General features: G+C 69.2%; 1 protein-coding gene across 18 annotated transcripts in view; it reads right to left on the reverse strand.

Moving 5' to 3' along the window:
* Positions 1-619: 619 nt before the first annotated feature.
* PLEC (plectin) overlaps positions 620-27,238 on the reverse strand; it is a 55,225-nt gene continuing 28,606 nt past the window's right edge. For 8 of the 18 annotated variants that reach the window (XM_036303766.1, XM_036303772.1, XM_036303776.1 and 5 more), the window contains 31 exons: positions 24,775-24,836; positions 24,290-24,379; positions 23,435-23,512; positions 23,261-23,353; positions 22,169-22,335; positions 21,478-21,593; positions 21,292-21,398; positions 21,092-21,211; positions 20,913-21,008; positions 20,608-20,735; positions 20,271-20,364; positions 19,276-19,430; positions 18,874-19,192; positions 18,716-18,793; positions 18,423-18,584; positions 18,161-18,265; positions 17,749-17,844; positions 17,468-17,593; positions 16,456-16,608; positions 16,216-16,370; positions 15,889-16,015; positions 15,610-15,793; positions 15,371-15,528; positions 15,084-15,262; positions 13,484-13,622; positions 13,034-13,390; positions 12,866-12,949; positions 12,419-12,523; positions 12,193-12,291; positions 8,041-11,421; positions 1,724-7,960 (listed from right to left, as the gene is read on the reverse strand). In XM_036303766.1, the coding sequence (XP_036159659.1) occupies positions 1,724-7,960; positions 8,041-11,421; positions 12,193-12,291; positions 12,419-12,523; positions 12,866-12,949; positions 13,034-13,390; positions 13,484-13,622; positions 15,084-15,262; positions 15,371-15,528; positions 15,610-15,793; positions 15,889-16,015; positions 16,216-16,370; positions 16,456-16,608; positions 17,468-17,593; positions 17,749-17,844; positions 18,161-18,265; positions 18,423-18,584; positions 18,716-18,793; positions 18,874-19,192; positions 19,276-19,430; positions 20,271-20,364; positions 20,608-20,735; positions 20,913-21,008; positions 21,092-21,211; positions 21,292-21,398; positions 21,478-21,593; positions 22,169-22,335; positions 23,261-23,353; positions 23,435-23,512; positions 24,290-24,379; positions 24,775-24,836 (13,550 nt within the window). Of the gene's footprint in view, positions 7,961-8,040; positions 11,422-12,192; positions 12,292-12,418; positions 12,524-12,865; positions 12,950-13,033; positions 13,391-13,483; positions 13,623-15,083; positions 15,263-15,370; positions 15,529-15,609; positions 15,794-15,888; positions 16,016-16,215; positions 16,371-16,455; positions 16,609-17,467; positions 17,594-17,748; positions 17,845-18,160; positions 18,266-18,422; positions 18,585-18,715; positions 18,794-18,873; positions 19,193-19,275; positions 19,431-20,270; positions 20,365-20,607; positions 20,736-20,912; positions 21,009-21,091; positions 21,212-21,291; positions 21,399-21,477; positions 21,594-22,168; positions 22,336-23,260; positions 23,354-23,434; positions 23,513-24,289; positions 24,380-24,496; positions 24,512-24,774; positions 24,837-25,420; positions 25,664-27,238 lie in introns of those variants that run through there. The other 10 variants (XM_036303765.1, XM_036303771.1, XM_036303774.1 and 7 more) reach the window with 4 other exon arrangements.

Raw genomic sequence — 27,238 nt, forward strand, 5'->3', positions numbered from 1 at the left:
CAGCACCCAGACCCAGGGCGAGTGTCCGGTCATGGCCTGCCCTGGGCACAGCAAGTGAACATCCGTGGTGCCTCAGGCCAGCGGCTCCGTGGGGCTGTGGCTGCCCCTCGACCCCCCTCTTGTAAGTTTTCCCAGGAAGAGTCCTGCCGACGCTGGAATAATCGGAAGGTGAGGGGCCAGGGTGCTGGCCACCGGGGCTCTCGACCGCATCCTTCCCAGCAGGTCCCCTTGGCGGACAGGGACCGACTTACCTCCAGGCGGGGGGTGGGGGCGATGGCCAACTGGTACAGGATCAGGCGACACCCCCTTCGAGGAAGTGCCAACCGTGCACCCAGCTAAGGGGCTAAGCAGTGGGGCGTCCCCCCTGGAGGGCCAGCAGGGCAGGAACGCGTAGGAGCTGGCCTGGCCCCTGCCCTGCCCCTCACCTTGTCTCCTGCTCGGGGTGGTTCAGCCTGGGTTTCTCCTGCCCAAGACGTGACCCCAGGGCCGCGTCTTGGCCAAGGCCCGGCTCCAAACCCCGGGCCAGGGTGCAGGGGCCAAGCTCTAAGCCGAGGCCTGCGGCGCCCCCTGCACCCCAACACACACCCGACCCCAGGACAAAAGAGAGGCGAGACCCACAGGAGGTGGAATTGCTTTTATTGGGGTGGGCGCCGCAGGCCCGCCCGTGGTCAGGTTAGTGTTCTGCCCTGAGGCAGCCGGAAGCCTGGCGCCTCCCCCACCGCCCACCCGGGTTAGTGGAACATGCAAAGCTGAGTTGGAGGGTGGAGGGGAGGGGGGTCCCCCGCGCCGGGGCTGGGCGGAGCAGGGTGGGCCCGGCTGGGCTGCTGAGTCAGCGCCGACAGTCCATCCAGCATCCCCGGGCCCAGCGCAGGGCTGAGCTCCCGGAGAGGCGGGCGGGCGGACAGCACCCTAGGCAGGACTCGAGGCCCAGGAGCCATGGGCCCAGAGAAAAGAGCCCGCAGAAGCCCCAGCCGTGCCCAGCCAGGGCCAGAGGCCCCAGGTGCACCCGGAGGCCCGTCTCGCCCCAAGCCGGGGCCCTTGGGGCCGGGTGTGCGAGGAGAACACAGAAGGCACTTTCTAGGAGCAGAGGCTGAAGGCAGAAGCCAGAGGCCTGGGGTCTCAGGAGAGGGTCGGGGGCTGGGGGCCGGGGCTGGGGGCAGAGCCCAGGCAGCTGGCCCTGCAGGCTGGACCCTCATCTTCCCGTGGGGAAGGGGCTGCTCTGGACAGACTGGAAGAGACGGCTGACACAGGACCCGCTCCCTCCCCCCAAGGCCCACTGAGCCAGCAGGTCAGTCCTGGACCAGATGAGAAAACGCCAGCCCCAGGGGCTTTGCCAGGGATGGTGGCCCCTGCCCTGAGCAGCCAGGACTGGTGGCTGGTTGGTCGTTGAGCGGGGCTGGCCTACAGGGTGGCGGGACCTCCCTGGGGAGACAGGAGGGCTGGGCTGGGGGCCCTGGACCCGGCAAGGCACCTGGCTGTGGTGAGTGGCAGGTAGAGAAAAAGGGTCGGGGGGTGGTCAGTGGGGTAGACCAGCCCTGTCCCCCAAGACACAGGGCTGCCTGGACAGCACGCACATTCACGTTAGTCTGGTCTTTTTGGTTAAACTTGAGGCACCGCTTGGAGGAAGACACCTTTAAACGTTACAGAAAGTAAGACTCAGCGCCTGGCAGGGAGCCTGGCCACATGCAGAGCGGGGGGGGGTCGGGGGGGCCGAGGGGGGGCATCAGGCCGTGGCGGACTCGGGGCCCCCCAGGGAGGTGGCGGGCCCTGAGGTGTAGCGGCGGCCGTAGCCGGAGGAGGAGTAGGAGGAGGAGGAGAAGGTCATGGAGAAGCCGGAGCCAGTGGCGTCGAAGCTGCCCCGGCGGGAGCCGGCCCGGGAGCCGGTGCGGGAGCCGGTGCGGGAGCCGGCAGTGGAGCCGGAGCCGCTGACACTGTAGGGGCTGTAGTAGCCCTTGCTGGACTGGGCGGCCGCCTCCAGCAGCCGCAGCCCCGTTCCCTCCTCCACCATGCTGCGGTCCAGCGCGTCCTTGTAGGAGATCTTGAGCTTCGTCTTGGGGCAGGTGAGGTACTTGGAGTAGGCGCCCACGTCCCGCAGTTTCTGGGCCGTGCGGGCGTCCACGGTGCCGCGCTGCAGCGCCTCGTCCAGGGGCACGCGGCCGGGCGCGTCAGGCTCGATCAGGCCGCCCGTCAGGTACTGCACCTCCAGGAAGCGCTGGCCGGCCTCGTAGTACAGCCAGCCCTTCTTCAGGGCCTGGGCGGCCGACATCTTGGTCTTGGTGCGCGGGTCCTCGAAGCCGTGGAAGGCCTTCTGGGCCAGGTTGATGCGGTCCACCATGACCTTGTCCACCAGGCCCTTGCCCACGGCGTCGGCGACGGGGAAGCGCTCGCCGGTGCCGGGGTCGATGATGCCGCCGGTGCAGGCCTGCGCCTCCAGCAGCCGCTGCCCCGTGATGTTGTCCACCAGGTTGCGGTGCATGGCCTCCGTGATGGACACCTTCTCCAGCGTCTCCGTGTCCAGGATGCCGGCCACGGGGCCCGTCTCCTCGGTGGGGTCGGACCAGGAGGCCAGCTGGGTCCTGGAGGCGGCCGGGCTGATGGGGTAGGAGGAGGAGGACCCCACGGAGGACGAGCGGGAGCGGAAGCCGCCGGCGTTGCCCGAGAGCATGTCGGCGAACTCGGTGATGGAGAGCGTGCCGGCGCGGTACTGGTCCAGCACGGAGCGGTCGATGAGGTTCTTGGTGATGGCCTCGTCGATGTCGTACTGGCGGCCGGAGCGGCGGTCGATGATCATGGACTTGACCACGCCGTCCGAGGAGGAGATGGTGATCTCCTCCCACTCGCACTCCTGCTCCGACAGCTCCAGGTACGTCTGGTGGTCGATGAGGCCCTTGCGGTAGGCCTCGTTCACCGACATCTCCTTGCCCGTCTCGGGGTCCACGATGACCACGCGGCGCTTCCGCACCGAGGACTTGGAGGACGTCTTCCGCTCCCGCTTCTTCTCCTTCAGCGGCAGGAGGCGCAGGCCGGTCTGCGGGTCGGGGACGCAGCGCTCCATCAGCTGCAGGTACGTGAGGTTCTCCTCCGTGTTGGGGTCGAAGAAGCCCTTGGTGTCGTCCGAGGGGTCGGTCAGGATCTCGTTCATCTCCTCGTCGAAGAGGCCGCGCTGGTAGGCCACCTCCACGGGCAGCCGGTGGCTCTCCTCGGGGTCGATGATGCCGCCCGTGGCGATCTGGGCCTCCAGCAGGCGGATGCCGTGGTCCTTCAGGATGAGGCCCTTCTTCATGGCCTGGAAGAGGGAGATGAGCTTCCCGGTGTAGGGGTCCTTGTAGCCGGTGACCGCCCGCTCGGCCGACAGCAGCTTGTCCTTGAACTCGGGGCCCACGATGCCCATGCGCACGGCCTCCTCCACGGTCAGCTTGAGCCCCTTGATGGGGTCGATGACGTAGCCGGTGGCCGCCTGGGCCTCCAGGAGCTCGAAGGCCGTGCCCGGGCGGATGATGCCCTTCTTCATGGCCTGGTACACCGACAGGCGCTCCTTGGTGGCGTCGACCAGCACGCCGGCGATGCAGCTGGTGCCCTCGAGGAACTTCTGCAGGGTCTTGGTGACCTCCTCCACGGAGGCCAGGCCCTCTTGCAGCCGCCGCGCCGTGGCCTCGTCCATGACCCGCGAGCGCACCAGCTCCTCCACGGTGATCTGCTTGCGCAGCCCTTGGAAGGTCAGCTTGCGGGCGTCCGAGAGCGGCAGGAGCAGCTGGCCGCTGTTGTCGTCGCGGCGGCAGCGCCGGAGCAGCTGCGTGTAGCTGAGGCGCTCGTCCGTGGAGGGGTCCAGGTAGGCGCGCACCTCGCTGGGCTCCGACAGCCGGTCGTGCGTGTCCTTGTTGAGGTAGCCGCGCTGGTAGGCCACCTCCAGCGGCAGGTGGAAGCCGAGCCGCGGGTCCACGATGCCGCCCGTCGCCAGCTGGGCGTCCAGCAGCCGCAGGGCCTCCTCGGCGGGGATCAGGTCCTTCTTCATGGCCTGGAAGAGCGAGATGGGCTGCTCCGTGTAGGGGTCACGGTAGCCGGTCACGGCCCGCTCGGCCGACAGCAGCCGGTCGTGCAGCTCGGGGCCCACCAACCCCTTCCGCACGGCCTCGTCCACCGTCAGCCGCTCGCCCTTCACGGGGTCCAGCAGGAAGCCCGTGGCCGCCTGGGCCTCCAGCAGCAGGCGGGCCACCTCGGCGCTCAGCAGCCCCTTCTTGAGGGCCTGGTAGACGGTCAGCATCTGCTGGGAGCCGGGCAGGTACACGCCGGCCACGCAGCCTGTGCCGTAGAGGAAGCGCCAGGCGGACTCGGCCTCGAGCACCTCGCGCAGGCTCTTGGTGCCTTCCCGGAGCAGGCGGCAGGCCTCGTGGGAGATGATGCGCGCCTCGTACAGGTCCTCGGCCGTGAGCCGGCGGCGCACGTAGTCGTAGGAGGCCAGGTTCTGCTGGCGGACTATCTCCGTCTTCTCGATGATCTCGATGATGATGATGATCATGCGCTCCTTGGTCACCCGGCCGGCCTGGAAGTCGGCCATCAGCCGGGTCCGCTGCTCCTCGGGGATCAGGTCCGACTGCATCACCTCCCACAGCGACATGGTGGAGCCGCCGGCGCCGCCGCTGCCGCCGCCGCCGCCGCCACCCGGGATTTCAATCTGCGTCTCCTCGAAGGCCTTCCGGGTCTCCTCCTCCGTGTACACCTGTGTGGTCTCCACCACCTCCACCTTCTCCGCCCCCTTCAGCGGCAGCAGGCGCAGGCCGGTCTCGGGGTCCTCCACGCAGCGCTCCAGCAGCTGCAGGTAGGTGAGGTTCTCGTGCGTGTTGGGGTCGAAGAAGCCCTTGGTGTCGTCACTGGGGTCGGCCAGGACGCGGTTCATCTCCTCGTCGAAGTAGCCGCGCTGGTAGGCCACGTGCACGGGGAGGCGGTGGCTGTGCACGGGGTCGATGATGCCGCCCGTGGCGATCTGGGCCTCCAGCAGGCGGATGCCGTGGTCCCGGAGGACCAGGCCCTTCTTCATGGCCTGGAAGAGGGAGATGGTGCTGCCCGAGTAGGGATCCTTGTAGCCCGTCACGGCCTTCTCGGCCGACAGCAGCTTCTCGTGCAGCTCGGGGCCCACGACGCCCGCCTTCACGGCCTCGTGCACGTACAGCCGCTGGTTCCGCACGGGGTCTACCAGGAAGCCGGTGGCCGCCTGGGCCTCGAGCAGGAGCGTGGCCGTGCTGGGCCTGAGCAGGCCGCGCCGCATGGCCTCGTAGATGGTCACCTTCTCCTTGGAGTCCTCCAGGTAGACGCCGGCGAGGCAGCCGCTGCCCTGGAGGAGCGTCCGCACGGAGTCCACCTCCGACAGGTCCTTGACCGACGTCTTGCCATCCCGGAGCTGCTCGAACTGGGCCTGGCTGAGCACCCCGGAGGCCAGGAGCTCGCTGGCCAGCACCGGGGCGCGGAGGCCGCTGAAGGAGAGCCGCTCCCTGCGCACGGCCTCCACCTCCTCCACAATGGTGACGATGATCTTGAGGATCTTCTCCACGGTGACCCTGCCGGTGCGGTACTGCTGCAGCAGCTCCCGCCGCTGCTCCTCCGTGAAGTACTCGGAGTGGATGAGCTCCCAGACCGTCACCGTCCGGCCCTGGAGGCTGCCCGCGGGGACCTCGACCGTGGCCTTCTCGAAGGCCTCACGGGCCTGGAGCTCGGAGTAGAGCTCGTCCTGCCGGGCCCGGGCGGCCTTCTCCGAGAGCGGCAGCAGGCTCAGCCCTGTCAGCGGGTCGGGCCGGCACTGCTGCTGCAGCTGGCCGTAGGTGGCCGGCTCCCGCGTCCGGGGGTCGACGTAGGTCTTGGCCTCGTCCCTGGACCCCTTCAGCGTTTTGCGGGTGTCCTTGTCCAGGAAGCCCCGGGTATAGGCCACGTCCAGGGGCACGCGGTGGCTCTTGCTGGGGTCCACGATGCCACCAGTGGACAGCTGGGCGTCCAGCAGACGGAGGCCCTGCTCCCTGGGGATGAGGCCCTTCTTCAGGGCCTGGAACAGGGAGACGCTCTGCCCCGAGTACGGGTCCTTGTAGCCCGTCACGGCCTTCTCGGCCGACAGCAGCTTCTCGTGCAGCTCGGGCCCCACCAGGCTGGCGCGCACGGCCTCGTCCACGGTCAGCCGGGTGCTGGTGGCGGGGTCGATGATGTGCCCGGTGCCAGCCTGGGCCTCCAGCAGGGCCACGGCCGCCTCCGGCTGCAGCAGGTCTCTCTTCAGGGCCTCGTAGAGGCTCATCTTCTGCCCCGTCTCTTCCAGCCACACGCCCGCGATGACGTCGCTGCCCCGCAGGGCCTGCCGCACGGCGTCCAGCTCCGCGACCTCGCGCACCGAGCGCTCACCCTGCTGCAGCTGGCGGAAGAGGTCGCGGTTGATGACCCTGCTCTCCAGCAGCTCGGCGGCGGGGACCAGGGCGCGCAGGCCCTCGAAGCACAGCTGTCCCTTCTGCTCGTGCTCCTCGACCACGGTGATGATGATCTTGATGATCTTCTCCACGGTGACCTTGCCCGTGCGGAACTGGCGGAGCAGGTCCCGCCGCTGCTCAGCCGTGAAGTACTCGGAGTTGATGATCTCCCAGATGGTGACCGTCCGGCCCTGAAAGCTGCCGAACGGGGCCGAGATGGTGGCTTTCTTGAACACGTCCCGGGCCTCCGAGTCGGTGTAGACCAGCTCGCTGCCCTTGGCAGCCTGATCGGTGAGCGGCAGCAGGCGCAGGCCGGTCTCGGGGTCCTCCACGCAGCGCTCCAGCAGCTGCAGGTAGGTGAGGTTCTCGTGCGTGTTGGGGTCGAAGAAGCCCTTGGTGTCGTCGCTGGGGTCGGCCAGGACGCGGTTCATCTCCTCGTCGAAGTAGCCCTTCTTGTAGGCCACCTCCACGGGCACGCGGTGGCTGTGCACGGGGTCGATGATGCCGCCCGTGGCGATCTGGGCCTCCAGCAGGCGGATGCCGTGGTCCCGGACGATCAGGTCTTTCTTCATGGCCTGGAAGAGGGAGATCTGCTCCCCGGTGTAGGGGTCCTTGTAGCCGGTGACCGCCCGCTCGGCCGACAGCAGCTTGTGGTGCAGCTCGGGGCCCACCAGGCCCTCCTTCACGGCCTCGTTGACCGTCAGCCGCCGGTTGCGCACGGGGTCGATGAGGAAGCCCGAGGCCGCCTGGGCCTCCAGCAGGATGAGGGCGGTGCCCGGGCTCAGCAGCTGCCTCTGCAGGGCCGCGTACACACTCAGCTTCTCGTGGGCGGGCTCCAGCAGCAGGCCTGCGATGCTGCTGCGGCCCTGCAGGTAGCGGCGCACGTCCTCCCGCTGTGCCAGCTCGGCCACCGTGGTGCGGCCCTGCGCCAGCCGCTGCAGCTCCTCGGGGCGCAGGATGCCCACATCCTGCAGCCGCTGGGCCGGCACCTTCCGCCGCAGCCCGTCAAAGGCGAACTCGGGCTCCGCCTCCGCGGCCGGGCCATCGGGGGCCTCCCGGCCGTTGGGCAGGGTCTTGGCGGCCGCGGCCTGGGAGGCCACAATCTCCTGGGAGTGGGCCAGCGCGGCCCGGTGCTCCTCCTCCAGCCGCTGCAGCCGCTCCCGCAGCTTCTGGTTCTCCTCGGCCAGCAGCTTCTCCTGCGCCTGCCGCTGCTGCTCCAGGCGCTGCAGCTCCTCCTGCTTGCGCCGCACGCCCTCCTCGGCCTCGCGCTGCCGCCGCCGGGCCTCCTCCATGCTGGCCACCAGCTGCTGCTTCTCCTGCTCCATCTGCTGCTGCTGACGCTGCTGCTCCTCCCGCAGCGTCTTCGCCTTGGCCACCTCGTCCTGGAACAGCCGCTCCAGCTTGGCCTTCTCCTGCTCGATGAGGTGCTCCCGCTGCAGCAGGCTGTCCTTCTCCGAGAGGAAGGTCTGCTGCAGGGCCTGCGTCTCCTGCAGCAGCTGCTCCTGCTGCACCGTCTGCATCTGTGGAGGGAGACGGGGGTAAGGGACCTCAGCCCGGGAGCCCCCCACCCAGCCCGCCCCTGAGCGTGAGGGGCCGGTACCTCCTCTGACTTGAGCTGGAGCAGCCTGGCCTCCTGCTTGAGCTTCTCCTTCTCGCGCTCCAGCTCGGCGATAGCCTCCCGCAGGCGCCCGGCGTCCTGGTCGCTCTGCTGCCGCTGGATCTCCAGCGTCTGCACCAGAGTCACCTTCTCCTGCGTGGCGAGCTCCGTGCGGTGCAGCTTCTCCCCGATCTCCTCCGCCTGCTTCCGGAAGCGCTGGGCGTCCTCCTCCGCGCGGGCCTGTGCCCGGCTCATCTCGGCCACGCGCAGCTTCAGCCGCTCCGCCTCGGCGCTCATCTCCAGCTGCCGCTGCCGCTCAGCCTCCAGGGTCCGCTGGAAGCCCTGCGTCTCCTGCGCCAGCTGCTGCTCCATCTGCGCCTTGTCCTCCTGCAGGCGCCGGGCCTGCTCCTGCGCCAGCTCCTTCTGCTGCAGCAGCAGCTCGGCCTCAGCCTTGAGCCGCGTGGCCTCCTGCACCGCCTGCATCTTCTCCTTGAGCATCTTCTCGGCCAGCGCCCGCTGCTGAGCCAGGTCCTCCTCCGCCAGCTGCCGCAGCCGCGCCGCCTCCTGGGCCGCCACGCTCAGCCGCGCAGCCTCCTCCGCCACCTGCTTCATCTTCTCGGCCTCCTCCTCCAGGAAGCGCTGCGTGTTGTCCTTGTCGCGCAGGATGAGCGCGCGGTTTTCGGCCTCGATACGCGCCTTGAGCTTGCCCAGCTCCTCCATCTGCACGCGCACCGAGAAGAGCTCCTCCTCCACCTGGCTGCGCTGGCGCGCCGCCTCCGTCACCTCCGCCTTCAGCCGCTGCAGCTCCTCGTCCAGGATGCCCTTCTGGTGGTCGGTCTCCTCCAGCTGCAGCCGCAGCGTCGTCAGCTCCTGCTCCACCTGCGCCTTCTGCCGCAGCGTCTGCTCCGCGAACTTCTTGTGCTTCTCCATCTCGGCGTCGGCCGCCTGCTTCTGCCGCAGGGCTGCCTGCTCCGCCTGCGCCCGCCGCTTGGCCTCCTGCTCGGCTTCCTTTCGCAGCTTCTCCGCAGAGGCCTGTGCCTGCGCCCGGGCCTGCGCCTCTTGCTCCGCCGACTGCTTCAGCCGCTCCGCCTCCTCCACCTGCAGGCGGGACTGCGCTGCTTCCCGCTCGGCCTGCTCGCGCGCCTCCTCGGCCTCTTCCGCGGCCCGCCGTGCGGCCTCTGCCTCGCCGCGCAGCCGCTCCAGCACGCTCTGCTCCTGCTGCAGCGTCTGCTGCAGCTCCTGCTCCTTCTGCTGCACCGCGAACACGTGCGCCTTCTCCTCCGCCTGCAGCCGCTTCTGCGCAGCCTCCTGGGCCAGCTGCAGCTGACGCGCCGACTCCTGCTCCGCGCGCTCGCGCAGGCGCCGCGCCTCCTCCACCTTGGCCTTGAGCCGCTCCACTTCCTCCAACGCCGCTTTACGTTGCCGCGCCGCCTCCTCCTCCGCCGCCAGGCTCTTCTGCACACGCTCCTCCGCCTCGCGGCGCCGCTGCTCCTCCTCGGCCGCCAGCTGCCGCTGCCGCGTGGCCTCCAGCTCTGCTTGCTCCTTGCTGCGCTGCGTGTCCTCCGCGTTGCTGCGGATGCGCACCAGCTCCAGCTCCAGCTCCGCCTTGCCGGCGGCCGCGCGCTCGAAGCTCGCCTTCAGGGCCAGGATCTCTTCCTCCACCTGCCGCCGCTGCCGCAGCGTGTCCTCCACCAGCCCCTTCTGCCTCTCCAGCTCGCTCTCCGAGGCCTTGCGCAGCTGAGCCAGCCGCTCCTCAATGTCCGCCTTGTGCTGGGCTGCCTGCTCCTCCAGCCGCCGCCGGTGGAAGGCCTCGTCCTCCGCCAGCCGCCGAAGGCGCTCGTTTTCCGCTTCCTTCTCCTTCAGCGCGATCTCTGCCTCTGTCTTGAGCCGCGCGGCCTCGGTGATGGTGGCCAGCTTCTCAGTGAGCACCCGCTCCGCCTCTGCCCGCTGCCGCGCAGCGTCTTCTTCCGCCAGCTGCCGCTGCCGCTTGGCCTCCTCCGCCAGGGCACGCAAGCGGGCAGCCTCCTCCGCCAACTCCCGGAACCGCCCGGCCTCGGCTTCCAGCCGCTGCTTCGACTTCTCGTTGGTGGAGCGCGACTCCTCCTCGGCTCGGGCCTTACTGGCCAGCAGCACCTCCATCTCTGCGCGCACCTTGGCCAGCTCTGCCTCCAGTTCCTGGCGCTTCTGCTTGGCCTCGGCCGCCTCGCGCTGCAGCCGCCCCAGCTCCTCCTCCAGCAGCAGCCGCTGCTGCTCCCCCTGCTCGGTCTCGGCCCGCAGCCGGATAAGCTCCTGCTCTGCGGCCAGGCGCTGCTGGGCAGTGCCCTCCGCCAGCTGCCGCTGCTTCTCCAGCTCCTGCTCGGCCAGCTCCCGCTGCCGCACCGCCTGCTCCTCCGCCTTGCCCCGCCGCCGCGCCTCGCGCTCTGCCTCCTCCTTCTGCTTCTCTGCCTCGGCCTGCGCCAGGCTCTTCTGCTGCGCCACCTCTTCCGCCTGCAGCCGCAGCCGCAGGGCCTCGTTGGCCTTCAGCTGCCAGCGCTCCAGCTCCCTCTCGGCCTCCTCCCGGGCGCGCTCCGCCTCGGCCTGCTGCTGGGCGTGCCGCTCAGCCTCCTCGCGCAGCTGCGTCACGGTGACGTGCTCCTCCTGGAGGGTGCGCTCCAGCTGGGCCGTCTTCTCCGCGAAGGAGGCCCGCTTGCTCTGCAGTTCCGCGGCGGCGCTGCGCTGGGCCGTCTCCAGGGCCACCTGTACCTGGCGGGCCCGCTCGGCCTCCGCCTGCCGCAGACGGCGATCCGCCTCCTCCGCCTGCAGCCGCAGCTCCTCCAGCGCCTGCAGGGCTCGCTGCTTCTCCCGGGCGGCCTCCGCCTCCGCCTTCACGCGCAGGGCCAGCTCGGCCTCCGCCTGCCGCTTGCGCTGAGTCTCTTCCTGCACCTGCCGCCGCAAGCGCTCCGCCTCCTCCTGCGCCTGTCGCTTCTGCGCCTCGGCCTCCTCCGCCCGGGCCCGCAGGGCCTGGAGCTCGCCCTCGGCCCCGCTGCGCTGGCGCTCCGTGGTCTCCAGCTGCAGGCGCACCACCCGGATCTCCTCCTCGATGCGCACACGGCTGCGCTCGGCCTCCTCCGCCTGCTGGGCCTTGGCCTGGATCTCGGCCTCCGAGCTCTGCCGCAGGTGCTGCAGCTCCTCCTGGATGCTGCGCTTCTGCTGCTGCGCGTCCACCGCGGCCTCCTCGCGCCGCACCACCTCCTCCTGCATGCGCCGCTGCAGCTCCTGGGCCTCCCGCTCGGCCTGCGCCTTGGCCTGCGCATGTGTCTCCGCCAGCTGCCGCTGCTGCTCCAGCGCGGCCTCCACCTCCGCCAGGCGCTCCCGCTCCTCTGCCCGCTGCTGCTCGGCCAACCTCTGTGGCCGCGGCAGAGAGAGGGAGAGAACCAGAGAGAGAATGAGTGCGAGCCTGGTGCGCAGGGGACACGGCACCACCACAGTCCACGCGGACAGCAGGATGAGGGATGAGGGAGACGGAGGTCACAGCCTGGTGCGGGAGGGAGCGTGCACCCGCCCAGGACACTCAGGGCAGCGAGCGCAGCCAGCCCCACAGTGCTCACCAGCCCCTCTTCCCTCAAACAGGCGACGAGACAGACGAGAGAGAGAGCGAAGCAAGAGGCTCGCAGGCCCTGAGCTGCACCACCACCAGCCCTGCCTGAGCATGTGAACGCGTGACATGACCCCAAGGTGGCCACGCGGGGCAGCGGTGCCCACCGCGCCAGCTCAGAAGGACGCAAACGCCTACAGCTGACCACAGAGGAGGCTGCAGGTGGACCAACGGCGAGGCCACCAGGAGGAGCGGGAGAGCTGGTTCCCCCCCTGCCCTCGCCCAAGTACACCCCTGCCCGGCCCGCCACCAGCACCCCAGCTCTTCCAGAGCAGCAGCCGCGAGGAGTGAGGAACGGCGACGTGGGCTCCCGAGGAAGAACCCGAAGGAGAGCCGGTGGGGCAGGCGCAAACGCAGAGGAGGAGGTTGAGGCGGAGGAGGAGGTGCCAGCCACCGTGGAGAGCAGGCCGAGCGCAGAGTGGGGCGCTGGCGGCAGCAGGGAGTGGGGGGCTGAGCTAAGTGATGACCCCCGAACTCCCGGGGCTGCGTCTGGGCAGCAGGAGCCCCAACCCCAGGCCTACCTCCTCCTCCTCCATGCGCCGCAGCGTCTCGCTGAGGAACTTGATGTACTGGCTCGTCAGCATGGTCAGCTCGCTGTAGCGCGTGCGAAGGTCCACGTACTGGGGGCAGGAGGGGGGCAGCCAGGGTCAGCCCCGCCGAGCCACCCGGCCACGCCCCCAGCCACCCGGCCACACCCCCAGCCACCCGGCCACGCCCCCAGCCACCCGGCCACGCCCTCCGCCTCACCTCCTGGATGACGCTCTCAGACCCTGACTGGACCTTCGGCTTCTTGGCCGGAGAGGCCACCGGCTCCAGCTGCGCCTTGTACGTGATCAGCTGGAGCTCATAGTCCTATGGGGAGACACCGTGAGCCGCCGGCTCGCCCCGCCCCCGCCCTGACAGCTAGGCCTGTGCTTGGGGCCACCCCTGAGGGTTCAGGCCCCAGGACCCGGGTGGCAGGAGGCAAAAGCCTCACTTTTGAAAAAAGAAAAATTATTTTTAATTGGTTTTAGGGAGAGAGAAACATCAATGATGAGAGAGAATCATTGATCGGCTGCCTCCTGCACACCCCCGCCCCACTGGGTTCAAGCCCGCAACCCAGGCATGTGCCCTGACTGGGAATCGAACTGTGACCTCCTGGTTCATAGGTCGACGCTCACCCCCTCGGCAGTGCTGGCCGGACAGAAGCCTCACCTTGATGGCGTTGATGTACTGCTTGGCAAACCGCTGGCACTCCTCCACCTTCTCTCCGTGGCGCTCAACTTCCTCCAGCAGCGCCTGGGGGGCCGAGGGGTGGTCAGCACAGGCCATGGACGCCCCGCCCCTGCCCACCCGGCTCCAGCCACACTGGCCCTGGCCTACCTTCTCCTGCCGCAGCTGCTCCCGCACGGCCTGGCTGTTGGCCAGCGGCAAGGCCTGGATCTGCTCCTGCCGCTGCTTGGCGTCCTGCAGCCAGGCGCCCAGCGGGTCGGCGCTCTCCCGGTAGTACCGCAGCTGCCGGCCCAGCTGCTCCAGCTCCCGCTGCCGCAGGTCATTCTGGGCCAGCACAGCCTGCCAGCGCTCCAGCAGCTGGGCCACCCGCTCGCGCCAGCGCTCCACCTCCACGTCCCGCTCCCCGTGCCGCTGCTGCAGCCGCTCCCCCACCTCCTGCGCCCCCCGCAGTTCGTCCCGCAGGGCGTCGAACACGGGCTGCTGCGCCTCCGCCTGGGCCCGCAGCTTCTGTTGGGGAGAGAGGGGCGGTGCTGCTTCAGCCCGAGGCCCTGCGGCTGGCCCCCCGGGTTCCTCCGCCAGGCGCTGTTCTGATGGTGGTACCTTGAGCGCAGCCTTGGTGGCCTCGAGCTCGGGGAGGGTGGAGGGCACGGCCTGGGCCTCCTTGAGTTGCTCCTCATGGCCCCGGAGCACCTCCTCGGCCCCCTGTGTGCTGCGGATCACCAGGCTGATGGTCTTGAGCCTGGGGGAGAGCAGGTTCAGAGCCGGGGTGGGGGCGGGCTCCCGGTAGGATCAAGGGGAGAGTGCTCGGGGCCAGGGGTGCGGATGCCTGCGCTGCCATGGAGGCCGTGCTGGCCGGACAGCGAGCTCACACCTGTGGCCTGGGGGCTCTCGGCCTTCCCGCCCAGGCTGGGGAGAGGGACCTGTCAGCCTCAGTGAAGAAACAGTGGGTAACGCCAGGCAGGCGTGGCTCAGGGGTTGAGTGTCGACCTATGAACCAGGTTACAGTTCAATTCCGTTCAGGGCACAGGCCCGGGTTGCGGGCTCGATCCCCGGTGTGGGGCGTGCGGGAGGCAGCCAACCGAGGATTCTCTCTCATCACTGGTGTTTCTATCTCTCTCCCTCTCCCTTCCTCTCTAAAGTAAATAAAAATATAAAATAAGAAGAAAGAAAGACAGGGTGGGTGAAGGTAGGCATGCTGCCACAATATCGAAGGGACTAAGAAACGACATGTCGGAAACAAGGATGTGGGACCGGGGCCGGACGTGGACGGTGAGTCCGAGGTGGGACGGAGGGGGGGGGTCCTCACTCCTTGTGAGAGAAGCAGCGAACCCCGTGGTGGGCAGGCTGATGAGCCCGAGGACAGAAGGGGGCCCTGGGCTGGGGGACGAGGCTGGCGGGAGGACAGGCCTGGGAGGGCTCGGCATTCCCCGGGGCACTGGGGCTGCGGGGGTGGGAGTCAGGACGTGGGAGGCAGGTCCCCCATAAGGACCTCCGCATGGGCCCCTCCCACATCCACAGCCCCACCCCCTGCCTACCCACCCCGTCCACACCCAAGGAGCCACTTGAGGTGGCTGGTGCCCCCACAAACCTCACTTGCCAAGGGTCACCTCCCCTGTGGGCCTTCCTCACCCTCCTGGGCTCCACACTTTCCTCAGACACCCCCAGCTCCTGACATCACACGGGTGGGAGCCCCCCAAGTCCTCACTCCCGCAGTCCCCCACCTCAGGGAGCACCCCTCTCAGCCCGGGTCCAGTCATCAGGAAGTCCCGCCTTCAAGGCTCAGGGCTGACCCCCTCTCTCCACGTCCACCTTGGTCCACACCCACCACCTCCTTTTTGTTTGTCTATCCTCATCCGAGGATATTTTCCCGTTGATTTAGAGAGAGCGGAAGAGAGGGAAAGACAGAGACATCGATGCGAGAGATAAACACCCACTGCTTGCCTGCTGCACGCGCCCTGACGGGGGTCCAGGCTGGCGAGGAGCCCGCAGCCAAGGTACAGGCCCTTGACCAGAATCGAGCTTGGGACCCTTCAGTCCGCAGGCCGACGCTCTATCCACTGAGCCGCACCACTCTTGGCACACCCCTCCACAGACCCCCCGCCCGTCAGCCTGTCCTGCGCCCACACGGGGTGTCGGGCGGCCTCTGCCCAGCGCCCTCCCAGGTCAGGGCCTCGGGTGCCTCGCCGACCGGTGCACTCACTTCTCCAGGTAAATGGCAGAGAGGCTGCGGACCTGCTCCAGCTTGACCAGGGTCAGCTCCAGCTCTGAGCGCAGCGTGGGGGCGGCCGGGGAGGGCTCAGGCAGGGCCAGGACCTTCTCCGCCTCCTCTGAGAGCCGGGCAACCCCCTTGCCCAGCCCTTCCACCTCCGCCTGTGCTTTCTGAGGAAGTGAGGAGTGGAGATGAGCTGCGCACGGAACCCAGACACCCCCCCCCCCCCCCGGGAGTCCCAGGGGGACAGAGAGGGGAGGGGCGGGGCGGGCGCCTGCCTGCTGCTCGGCGATGCGCTGGGCACACTCCCGCGCCGGCTCCTTGTCCAGCGGCAGCCGCAGGCGGTGCACGGTGCGCGTCTCGCAGGCCTCCAGCTGCAGCCGGATGTCCTTGAGCTCGGAGATGCAGCGCTGGCAGCGGGACTCCTCTTGCTCACCTGGGGACACGACCTGCTCAGACGCTGCCCGGCTGTCTGCCCGCCCGCCCGCCCGCCCGCCCGCTCGGGCCACAAGCCTACCCTGCTCCAGACTCTGCAGCAGCTGCTGGTAGTGGCGGCTGCAGGAGCTGTACTCGCGCTCGGCCTGCAGCCGGTCCTCGGGCCCAAAGTTGCCGGCGTCCTGGCTGTCCCGCAGGAAGGCCTGGTAGTGCAGCTCCAGGTTGCGCAGGGCCTGGCGCTGCTCTTCCGGCTTCAGCGTGCGGAACTGTGGGGGGCGGGGGGGGGGGCACAGGTTGCTGAGCACATGGGGCAGGCCCGGGCGGAAGCCCCCGCCCCCCACGCCCCTATGGCCCGTCCTACCGTGACCAGGGACCAGGAGCGGATGAGCTGCAGGTCCCGGCTGAGGCTCTGCCATGCCAGGAGGCTCTTCATGTCCACGTGCAGCTGGTGCCACAGCGTGACCAGCGCCTGGTGCTGGGCCTCCAGCCTGGCAGGTCGGGTTCGGTCAGAGGTGCCAGGCACCCGTCCACCCCGCCACCTGCCCCAGCAGCCAGACCCAGGCACCCATCCACCCCACCACCCGCCCCAGCAGCCAGACCCAGGCACCCGCCCCGCCACCCACTCCAGCAGCCAGACCCAGGCACCCGGCCACGCCACCCACTCCAGCAGCCAGACCCAGGCACCCACCTGGCCACGGCCTCCTGGGCCTCCGGGTTGGGTGGGGGCACGAGGAAGCACACGGAGGGCACGGCGGCCTCGGACCCAGAGCTGCTGACAACCTTCCAGTGGGACGGCTGCACGGGGCCCACCAGCTGGCACTCGTCACCCTTGTGCACGGTCACCTGGGGCAGCCGGAGTGGTCAGTGTGACCACGCCTCCCCCAGCCGGGCCCCTCGGCCACGCCCTCCACGGGCGCCCCCGCCTCACCTCCACCTGTTTGTAGTCGCACACGGCCAGCAGCGGCACGCGGCCCCGCACGGGATGGGCCGGGTTGCGGGGCTTCAGCTGCACGATGGCCTTGGCGCGCTTGGCAAGGCCTGACAGGTGCCCCCTGTACTCGGTCAGCTGGTCCTTCTCGTCCTGCAGGGGAGGGGGAGGGGCCGCTCAGAGACCGTCGCCCCACGTCCAGGCAGCAGGTGCCCAGGGGACAGTCCGTGAGGCCACACCCCCACCGTGCAATGAGCCGGCGCGCTGGGCACCGCCACCCTGAGAAGAGGGGTCCTTTCCCTGCCCGGAGAGGGGCCAGGCACGTGGAAACGGGACACGTGACCAAGGCAGGGCCCCAGGCGTGGCCTCCAGGGCTCCCACTGAAGCTCCTTCCTTCCTGGCCATCACGGATGCCCAGGTCACACGCTGCATCCTCCAGGGCACGGGCCCAGCTGCACCCTGGTCCCCAAACATCCTGTCTCCTCTCCCCCCTCCCTCTCCTGGCAGGTCACCCCCTCCTCCCATTCCGTTCAGCCCTCCAAGGGGGCAAACCCACCAAGGACTGTCCAGGGGTTCAGGTCAGGAGTCCACCTGGAGCTGCCTGCATCTCTCTCCTCCCCCCGCCCCCCCAGCACTCCCAGAATAGCCAGGGCCCCTCCTGGGTGCCCCACCCCAGCCCAGGGCATGCCGCCTCTGCCCGCCTCGGCCCTTCACTGTGCCTGCCCCTTAGGCATCAGGCCGAGATGCCCAAGGACCATGTTCGGGGAAAGGGCTGCAGCAGAGCAGCTGCCCAGGGGCCCCGAGGGGGCAGGGTTCCTCCCAGCTCTGGCCAGACACCTGCTACCACCATGCCCGCTGCCAGCCTTGTCCCCCACACCCATCCCATGTGCTGACGGCCCCATCGGGCCCCTCCACTCCCAGAGGGACCTTCCCAAAGCACCACCCCCGCCCCTGGAGCCCTCTCCGCCCTGCCTGCCGCCGCCCCCACCCCCGACCTGCGCCGCCCGCTCACCTGGGCATCCTGCAGCAGGTCCTCGAGGCGCGTGACGGTGATGGAGCGGTCGCAGGTGTACTTCCTGCGCAGCGTCTCCTGCAGCTTCCGCAGCTGCTCCTCGGCCTCCCGCACGTCTGAGAAAAACTGCAGTGGGCAGGGGTCAGGCTGGGCTCGGGCCGGGGCCTGGGACACGTGCCACAGCTGGGCGGTGCAGGGCCCGGGGGGGGGGGGGCGCGCATGCCCCCGTGGTGGTCGAGGGGCTCCGGGGACACCGCCCTGAGCGGGTGTGGCGGGCTCACCTGGAAGTAGGCGGTGTTCTCCTTCAGGTGCGCCTCCACACAGCAGCACAGCTGTAGCATCCAGCTCCACTGGGTCTGCAGGGCCGCCTGGAAGGACTGTGCACGGGTCCCTGTCAGCCTCCAGCCCTGGCCCTGCCACCCGGAGCCCACAGCCCTGGGGCCCACAGCCCTGGTCCCTGCAGCCCTGTCCCTCAGCCTGGGACCCTGAGCCCCTGTCCCTGCAGCCCTGGTCCCCTGAGCCCCTGTCCCTGCAGCCCTGGTCCCCTGAGCCCCTGTCCCTGCAGCCCTGGTCCCCTGAGCCCCTGTCCCTCAGCCCTGGTCCCCTGAACCCCTGTCGCTGCAGCCCTGGTCCCCTGAGCCCCTGTCCCTGCAGCCCTGGCCCCCCTCAGCCCCCAGTCCCTGCAGCCCCCACCTCCACTGTGGGCCGAGCAGGGTGGTCCTCGCGCAGCAGCCGATCCCCCATGGTCTGGATCTCCTTGATCTTCTTTTCCTTCAGCTCCAGCTCACGCATCAGGGCCTGACAGAAGGGCAGCCGGTCTCAGGGTCAGTGTCAGGGCCGCACCGGTCTGCCCGGCTCCCGGCAAGGCCACTTGAGCCCTCGAGCTCCCCCGTGGGGCCTGGAGCTGGACCTGCCCAGCCTTGGGGTGCACTGTGGGGGTGCGGGGCCGCCTCACCGAGTAGCTCTCCTTCTTGGCGGCCATGTTGGCGTTGCGCTCGCTCCAGTCGAAGCCCACCTCCTCCTCCTCCTTCTCGCTCAGCCACATCAGCTCCTTGGTGGCGGCCGCCACAAACCCATGCAGGCTCTCCAGGGACCGCAGCCGGGCCTTGGAGGAGTTCTGGAGGCGAGCAGGGCATGTCCACGGGACGGCCCGCCCCCCACCGCCGGCCCCCCCAGCCCTGGCCCCTGGTAGCCTCCAGCCCCAGAGCCCCCGGTCCCTGCTGCCCGCCACGCGTCGGCCCCGCTCACCAGCAGCTTGGCGAACTGCAGGTCCAGCCGGCCCAGGCACTCCCGGTAGGTGCTCCGGATGGCCGGGGAGAGCTGACCCTGCAGGCGACCAGGAGGGTGAGGCCTGCGTGGCCAGGGCCCGGGCCCACCCCGAGGGCCGCCCCACGGCACCCACGCACCTCGTCGCTCCGCGCCCGCTCGATCTTGGCCCGGAACTCCTCGATGGACTGGTGCAGGCCGCGGTGGCTGCCCAGCTGCGCCTCCACGCTGGGCAGGTCCACACCCCACTCGGCGCTGTCCACGCGGCGCTGGTTGTCCTCCACCCAGGCCAGCAGGTCCTGCAGGTAGCGCAGCGTGGAGTCCTCGAGCTCGGGGCGCCGTTGGGTGGTCTGCAGGGTCACCTGCGTCACCTGGGTCACGGGCGCGGCCACGCCCGCCTTCAGCCGGAGGTTGTACTCGGTGCGGATGGCCACCAGACGCTCGTGCAGGCGGTACACCCTGGGGGCGGGGGGTGGGGGGTGAGCAGGGAACCGGCTGCCCCCCAGCCCCCGGGGCCCCCCGTCGGGCGGCACACAGCCCACCTGCGGTACATCTGCTCGCCCTGCGGGTGCCGCCCGTCCTTCAGGGCCTGCACGTCGTTGAAGAGCAGCCGGATCATGTTGTCTGCCTTGTCCAGGTCCCGCTCCACCTCGCCCGCCCGCTGGGGCACCTTGCCCGCGGCCAGCAGCCGAACGTCCTGCGTGGTGGTCGCCATGACTCAGACCCCGGCCCCGGCCTTTCCCCTGCCCTCCCTGCACATCTTCCTCATGCACAAATCGCCAGCCCTGCCTGGCCGGTGTGGCTCAGTGGATAGAGCGCCGGCCTGCAGACTGAAGGGTCACCGATCGATTCCGAAGCCCTGGTTGCGGGCTCGATCCCCAGTAGGGGGCGTGCAGGAGGCAGCCGATCCATGATTCTCTCTCATCACTGATGTTTCTCTCTCTCTCTCTCTCCCTCTCCCTTCCTCTCTGAAATCCATAAAAATGTATTTTTTTAAAAATCGCCAGCCCAGCCCTAACCGGTTTGGCTCAGAGGATAGAGCATCAGCCTGTGGACTGAAGGGTCCCAGGTTCGATTCCGGTCAAGGGCATGTACCTGGGTTGCGGGCACATCCCCAGTAGGAGGTGTGCAGGAGGCAGTTGATCGATGTTTCTCTCTCATTGACGTTTCTAACTCTCTATCCCTCTCCCTTCCTCTCTGTAAAAAATCAATAAAATATATTTAAAAAAAAAAAATCGCCAGCCCTGGCTCTCGAGGGGACCAGGATCCTGTCCAGAGGCCTCACTGGGTCCAAGCAGCCAGTCCCTTCATGACCGAAAGTCACGGCCCCTCCATGTTCCTGGGCCTCACCCCTGCCACACCCTCCGGCGCCTCTTCTGGGTCCTGCCTGGTGCCCAGAGCCAGCTCAGCCCAACTAGCAGTCAGAGTTGGCCACAGGCCAGGAGGGAGGAGCTCGGGGCCAGGAGGCGGGGCAGGTGTGGCTCCTCCCCCCCGTACCCCTCCCTCCCCTGCCCAGTCCAACCCTGCCCCCCCTCACCGACTGCAGCAGGGCGTCGGCCTGGTTCAGCTGCTCCTCGCACAGCCCGGCCTCCATCTGCAGTTTGCTGACGATGCGCTGAAGGCACTCCAGCCTAAGGCCCAACACCAGGGACCACCGTGAGGGGACTGCCCGCCGGCTCCGGGTGGTAGAGCAGTGCCCCTGCGCCCGGCCTCCCCGCCGGCCTGCAGCCCACTGTCCCGCCGGCCCAGTGTGGGTTTCCCGCCCTGGGTGGTGGTGGGGGGGGGTTTCCTCCCAGTGACTCATCCTCGGGTGGCTTCCCCGCCACCGCAGGGCCCCGCCCGCGAGCGACCGCAGCCTCCAGGGCGCCGCCCACCTCTCAAACTCGCTGCGGAGCAGCTTCTCCCGCTCCAGGATGGCCACGTGCAGCTTGCCCCACTCCTTCTCCACGTCCAGCGGGTGGTAGCCGGGTGGCACCTTGAGCTGGCCAGCTTGCACTGCCCCCTGTGGGCAGGAGCCACACTCAGGCCTGGGCCAGCAGAGGGGTGGGGGTGCCAAGCCCCCCGGCCTCCAGGCACCCAGCCCACCCCACCGACCTGCAGCTCAGGAGTGAGGCCAGGCCCCTCGGCAGCCTCTCCGGACCTCGGTTCCGACCCCACGCCCACCCCGCGGCCCGCTCACCTCGAGCGACTGATAGATGCCCTTGGACCGCGTCTTGTCAGCCTCCTTGGCCGGGAGCTCTGTCTCCTTGAACTTCAGGAACTGGCACCACAGGATCTGCGGGGGCAGAGCTGTCAGCAGCCAGGCCTGGGCTCCCACCGAGGCCCCCGCACCCCCGCCCGCCCGCCAGGACGGCCCACCTCGATCTCCTCGAAGCTGGAGGGGAACTTGCGCTCCTCGAAGACGGCCGTGTGGTGCCGGACCCACTGCAGCAGCAGCATCACCAGCTGCCGGTACTCCTGCCAGCGCAGCTGCAGCTCCTGGGGGAGCCGGGGCGTCAGGGCCGTCGGGGCCACCCCCACCCACCCCACCCCACCTGGGCCCGCCAGCCCCCACTCACGTTGGCCTTCACCCCATCCTGCGCGTCCGGCACCCGGGGCATGGCGTCGTACAGGGACGAGACGTAAGTGATGATGGACTTCTCGTCGGGCTGAGGGACGTCCACGTCTGGGGGAGGAAGGTCAGAGGTCAGAGGGCCCCACGCAGGCAGCAGGGGAGGGGCGGGAGGAGGGGCAGCGGCACCCACCCTCAGGGTCCAGGAGCCGGGTCACTCCCAGGTCCCGCTCGGCCACCGCGAAGGCCTGGTCCAGGTTCTCCAGGTTGGTCTGACCGTACACCCGGTTCATGTCGATGAGCATGGGCCTGTGGGCAAAGCCGGCCATCAGTGGGGCAGGCGGGCGGGGTCGCGGGGACGGCAAGGCCCGCGGACTCATCAGCACACAGAGAGACCCTCCACGTGTCATCCGTCCCCACACTCACCCTGGAAAACACGCTGCCCCCCCACGCTGCCCGGCCTGCCCGCCCACACAGGAGCCCTCTGCCTTCTGGGCCTGTCCCCGGTGCTCAAAGCCCTGTGTGGGCACAGGTGCAGGTGGAGTGCACGGAGCGAGGGTGCCGGTCAGCTGGGCGCCCTGCAGCCACCCTGCCCCGCAGGCCCCAGGTCCTGGGTGGGCGCGGAGGTCCCCTGAGGACCATCTCCCACGTGGCCGGGCCACCCACACCCCCTGGAGAGTCCACACGGGGCAGATGCTCATGGCTGTGGGCCTCTGGAAGGGCCCGGTGGAGGCATGCAGGGTGTGATGGGGCTGGGCCTGCATCCGCCCAGCAAGGCAGGCTGGCACGGGCACCCGTCCCCTGGGGCTGCGGGTTCCTGTCAGGGAGAGCCGCCCCTGCACCACCTCCCTGCCCCGACTTGTTTGCAGCCGCCCGGCTCCTACTTGTGCCGGTGGATAATGGCATTGAAGAGGCGGCCGTCGCGCCAGCTGGTGGTGAAGTTGTCGCAGCGCAGGCCCTGGTAGCCCTCCACCATCCGCTGGGACCACAGCAGCAGCTTCTCCTTGGCCGTCATGTCCTCCGACTGCCCGCTCACCTGGATGTCCGAGATCTGCCCCACGGTGGGCAGAAGCAGCTCAGCCACGCCGTCCGCCTTGCCCGAGCCCACCACCCCACAGCCGCCTGCCTAAGGGCAGCGAGGGCTCGGGTCCCAGTTGTGGCACCCGGCCACCACCAGGCCCAGAGAGGGTGCGTGGGGGCCTCGGGTCCCCTCCTGAACAGCTGGGACCCACCACACCTCAGCCCCAGAAGCCCAGGCCACATCAGCCTGCAGCTGCGGGGGCCTAAGTCAGGCCCCGGCCACCCTGCGGACACACGGCAGATGCCCAGGGCTCCCTCCGCTGGGGAGATGGAACCTGGAGCACGGCCTGAGCCCCCCCAAGGTGGTGGAGGGGGGGCAAGAAAAGCAGCTACAGGCCCCAGAGCTCCCCCAGCTCAGGCCCAGCAAAGGCTATGGGTGAGGGGAGGGCCGCCAGTCCCCCTCTGGCTGCAGGCTGCGGGGAGGGTCTCTGGGTCTGGGCATGGTACGCCTGGCAGCCCCGGCCTGGGCATGCTGGGGCCATGGCACCAGCCCGGCCCTGCACGGAGTCCTCCCCTTCAAGCCTGGCCCGCCAGCCCGTCTGGCTGTCTGTGCACGGCCTGCCTGTCTCTCATCTGCCGGCCTGCACGCCTCTCTGACTCAGCTGCCGTGCCAGCAGGGCTCTGCCTGCCCAGCTCTCAGATTTGTGGCTTCCTGTGCAGCCGGGCAGGCAACGGATGAGTCACCCGGTGCAGCGGGTGCTCCTCCGGAGCCTCCATTCCTCTGCAGGGCGGCTCTGAGGGCCCTGCCCAGACAGGGCCAGAGGGCACAGGGTAGGCAGGCGCTGGAGAGAGGCAGCCCCGGGCTGGGGTGCGGGCTGGGCGGGGGCAGCAGGGAGGTCCAGGTCCCTCCGGAGCTGCAGCAGCCATAGCCACAGGGGGAGGCGGCGGCCCGCTACCTGGAAGTGCAGGATGATGGTCCAGATCAGGCCGAGGGTCAGCTTGGGGTTGCCGTCGGCAATGTCATCGTTCCTGATGTTCACCAACTTCACCTGCAAGCGAGGAGCCCTCAGTGGTGCCCGCAGGGAGGCTGGGGCAGGGGCGGGGCTGTGGGGTCGGGAAGGAGGCCTCACCTGGCGGTGCCGCAGGTAGTCCAGGGCGATCTGCACGTTCTGCAGCTTGTGGAAGCGCATCCTCCCCTTTTCTCGGGGCTGGAGGGAGGCGTCAGGGTCAGGGCAAAGGCGCAGCCCCGCCGCCCTCAGGACCCCTGAACCGAGGTCCTCCCCCGTGTGGTCACCGTCCCTCTCCTGTCTCAGGTTCCCGCGCACCCCCCCTCCAGCTGCAAAGGGGGCCATGGACCCAGAGGCCAGGCCCAGCGGGGTTTGGGAAGGCCAGCCGCCAGGCCCAGGCTGAGGGAAGGAAGGAAGGGGCTGGGGAGGAGACAATAGCCAGGAAGCTGCGGGCGGAGGGCAGTGGCATGGGGGGAGGGGTCCTCCTGCCCAGTGGTGGCAGCGCTGGCGGGTCCCAGGCCTGGCCCCGGGCAGGACAGCGGGCAGCTAGATGCACCGCCATCTGCCCACCCAGGTGCCAGGCACAGGTTGGGCCAGGTGAGCTGGGTTCCAGTCTCAGGGAGCCCATGTGCCGCCATGGCCAGCGGGCACAGCCACTCACCAGGCGCGAGCTCCTGATTATGTCCCGCTCTCTTGGCTGCCCGGCCAGAGCAGGGCAAAGGGTAAAGGGCAGAGGTCAAGGTTCAGAGTCCAAGCAGCAGAGAAACCAAAGCAGAGTAGAGCGTGAGGTTATTGTATCAGGGTTTCGGGGAGGAAAGCAGCAGGGGTCTGGGCCTGACCCTGGACCAGAGGTCCCGGGAGGCGCGAGCCCGGGCGAGGCAGAACGGGCTTGTGGGAAAGGCCTGGAGGAAGGAAGGCAGACAGGGGGGTCCAGGTGAGGCAGGCGGGGCCACAGAGGGCGCGAGTGGGCGCACGTACCAGGCTGTCCCCCGAGAGCACCTCCAGCAAGGAGATGAGGTTGTGGCCATCGCGGAGGTCCTCATACAGGTCGCTGATATGCCTCTGGGCCTGTGGGACAGGGGGGGTGTCGGCCACAGGCTCCCCAGAGCCACCAGGGGCAGGACCCCAGGGGCAGGCGGCAGGGGGCCCACAGACGGTGCCCCCTGCGTATTCAGAGGCACCTACCTCTGCCCTCCAGTGCTACAGGGCAGGTGAGGAGAGACCAGGAGAGTCCAGAAGGAGAGGAGGAGGAGGAGACAGGAGACAGGAGGAAGCAGAGAGAAAATCACAGGTTGGAGATGAAAGGTGAGCTCCCAGGCCTTCGGGACCCTGAGGGCAGGGGTGGGGCACCTTCTGGCAGGTCAGACAGCTCTGGTTTCCCGGGGGGCTGGCATCCTCCCTCCCTGTCTCCTCGCCTCCCTCCCTGCCGTCTCCCCGCCAAGTGCACACACGCAGGCACCCACCTTGATGAGGTGCTTGTTAACCCACTTGGTGAAGGTTTTCTTCTGCACACGGTCCCGCTCATCTGCGAGAGACAAGGCCAGGTCACCTGGGGCCTGATGAGCTCCGGAGGCGACCACCACTCAGACCCAGTCACACAGACCCGGCGCCCCACCAGACTGGCCCAGCCAGCCCCGTCCAGGCAGGGAGGGGAGCAGGAGGCCAAACCAGGTGCCCACTGCTCAATCCCCCCATTGTCTCCCGACAGAGATGGGAGGGTCCAGGGCTGGCAGGCGCGCCCAGAGCCAGAGCCAGAGCCAGAGCCAGAGCCAGAGCCCAGAGCCCAGAGCGCACAAGTCCCAGCCTGCCCCGTCCCCACACGCGCTTCCCAGACACCTGAGCGGAGAGTCTCCCCCAGGACCCAGCCATGTCCTCCCAGCCGGGTAATGGGCCTTTTCCGGGGCACAGAGAGAGCCCAGCCACGAAGACCCTATGCCCAAGGCCCAGAGGCCACTGCCAGCCTTGCCAACATGGGCCCAGCCCTCTCCCTCAGGTCCCAGGCCCTGTCTGAGTCTGTCCCCCAAATTCAGACCCTCAGCGTCCGGCCCCCTCCACCCGGAGCCAGGCTTCCTGCCACAGGAAGTGGGCCCTGCCCTGCGAAGCCACTACCTTTCTTGCCCTCGGAGGCCCTGAGCACAGCCAGGTAGAGGTTGTCCTCTGAGCTGGTTCTCTTGCTGCCCAGGCCCTGGGGCTCGGGCACACGGAGCCGGTGCTGAGACATGGCGCCACCCGCCCTCGCTCTTGGTCCCCGGGCCCAGGTGCTGCGCGGACGCCCTCGGTGCGCACGGACGGTCGGCTGCACAGCACAGGACGCCCTCGCTAGGCACTAAGCAGTGGGCTCAGCTCCCAGCCAAGTCGCTGGGGCCACTCCCTGCCCCGTCCTCCCCACACCACTGTCCCCGCCCAGGAGCCCCACCCCACCCGGCCCACCCCCCAGAGGGAGTGTTCCGGCGGGAAGGCAGCCCCTCCCCCACGGCCCCACCCTCCGCGGCTGAAACAGGAAACCCAGGGGTTTCCTCACCCACCCTGCCCACAGCTGCCCGACGGATGGGGCTGTGGGCGCCCGGGGCTGCACACGGTCTGCAGACCCACGGCCGCCCCGGGACACCCCCAGCACAGGGCGTGGGGCTAGGGTGGGCTGGGCCCCGGGTGCCCCGGCCAGGCCGCCCTGCCTGCCTACCCCACCTGCTGGAGGGGCTCCCTAAACCGAGTGACTCCTGGCCTGGGGGGGGCCCACTGCCCCCTAAACCCCACCTCCTCATAGGCCCACTGTGGGCCACTCCGCTGCTGGGCAGGCCTGGCGCTTCCCGAGCTGCCCATCCCGCTGCGCCCCGTCTGCAGAGCCCACGGTGAGCAGAGCGGCGCATAGCTGAGCGCTGACTCACCGGCAGGACCGCCCAGCCTGAGCTGCAGGAACTCTGCCCTGTGCTGGGAGGAGAGCCTGGGGAAGTGGGGGGCACTGGGATGGGGCCCTGCCAGTGAGTCAGGGCTGGGGAGGGGGCCCCTGTGACTCACTGGGAAGGAAGCCGCTCTGGGCAGTGGGCGCAGGATGGGTGGGGATGTTTGCTTTGGGCAGGGCTCACAGATAGCAGCTCCTCGGCTGTAAAGGTGGAAGACGGAGCAAAGGGCGCAGGCTTGGGGCTGCCCACGGCCGGACTGGGGGCTCTCTCCACGAAGGAAAGAATGCACGCCCCGACCGCAGGAATGTTCCAGTCGAGCATCTGGCTTGATGGGATCCAGCTGTGGGCAACCCCCCTCCCACCTCTGCACTGGGGCCTCATTCCGGGAAAAGCCCCCCCACCCCCCCACCCCGCCCCCGCCCCGCCATCCCTGCTGCCCCTCTGTGGCCACAGGAGGGCGCCCACAGCCTGTGGGGCGGGGCCCAAGCCTGCAGGAGCTGGCTGTGCCCCCACCTTCCCTCAAGGTCTTCGTCCTCCTCCTCCACTCCCCGACCCTCACCTGGGCAGGGCCTGGCCGCTGCTCCCAGCACAGGGCACGCCCAGAACTTCTCCAGCCCCCAGCACCCCCACCGGCCCCTCCCCAGGTTCGGAGCCTCTTAGGACCCCTGACCCAGCAGCGGGTCAGAGTTCAGGGGTCTGTGCTGAGCACCCGCCGTAGGCAGGCTCCGGGCTGGGCCAGCAGGAACGGAGGCAGGTCCCTGCCTGCAGGGGGAGGGGTCAGCTGGGTTAGGGGACAACACCAGGGGCCCCTGGCAAGGGGTCAGGAGGAGGATCAGGAACCCAGAAGAGGCGACCAGAGGCCCAGCGCCTGGCATCCCAGACTGGTGTGAGCCCCGCCCCCCGCCCCAGCCCCCCCTTCCCCGCCACTAAGGGGCCCCCACCCCCGGGAGGCTCCCTCCTCTGGGGTCCCAGAGTTCATCCTCTCGCCTCCCCCACAGACCCCCTCCCCCAGGACACACTGCCCAGC

Source organism: Myotis myotis, unplaced genomic scaffold (genome assembly GCF_014108235.1).
Source record: "Myotis myotis isolate mMyoMyo1 unplaced genomic scaffold, mMyoMyo1.p scaffold_m19_p_38, whole genome shotgun sequence".
Classification (NCBI taxonomy): domain Eukaryota; kingdom Metazoa; phylum Chordata; class Mammalia; order Chiroptera; family Vespertilionidae; genus Myotis; species Myotis myotis.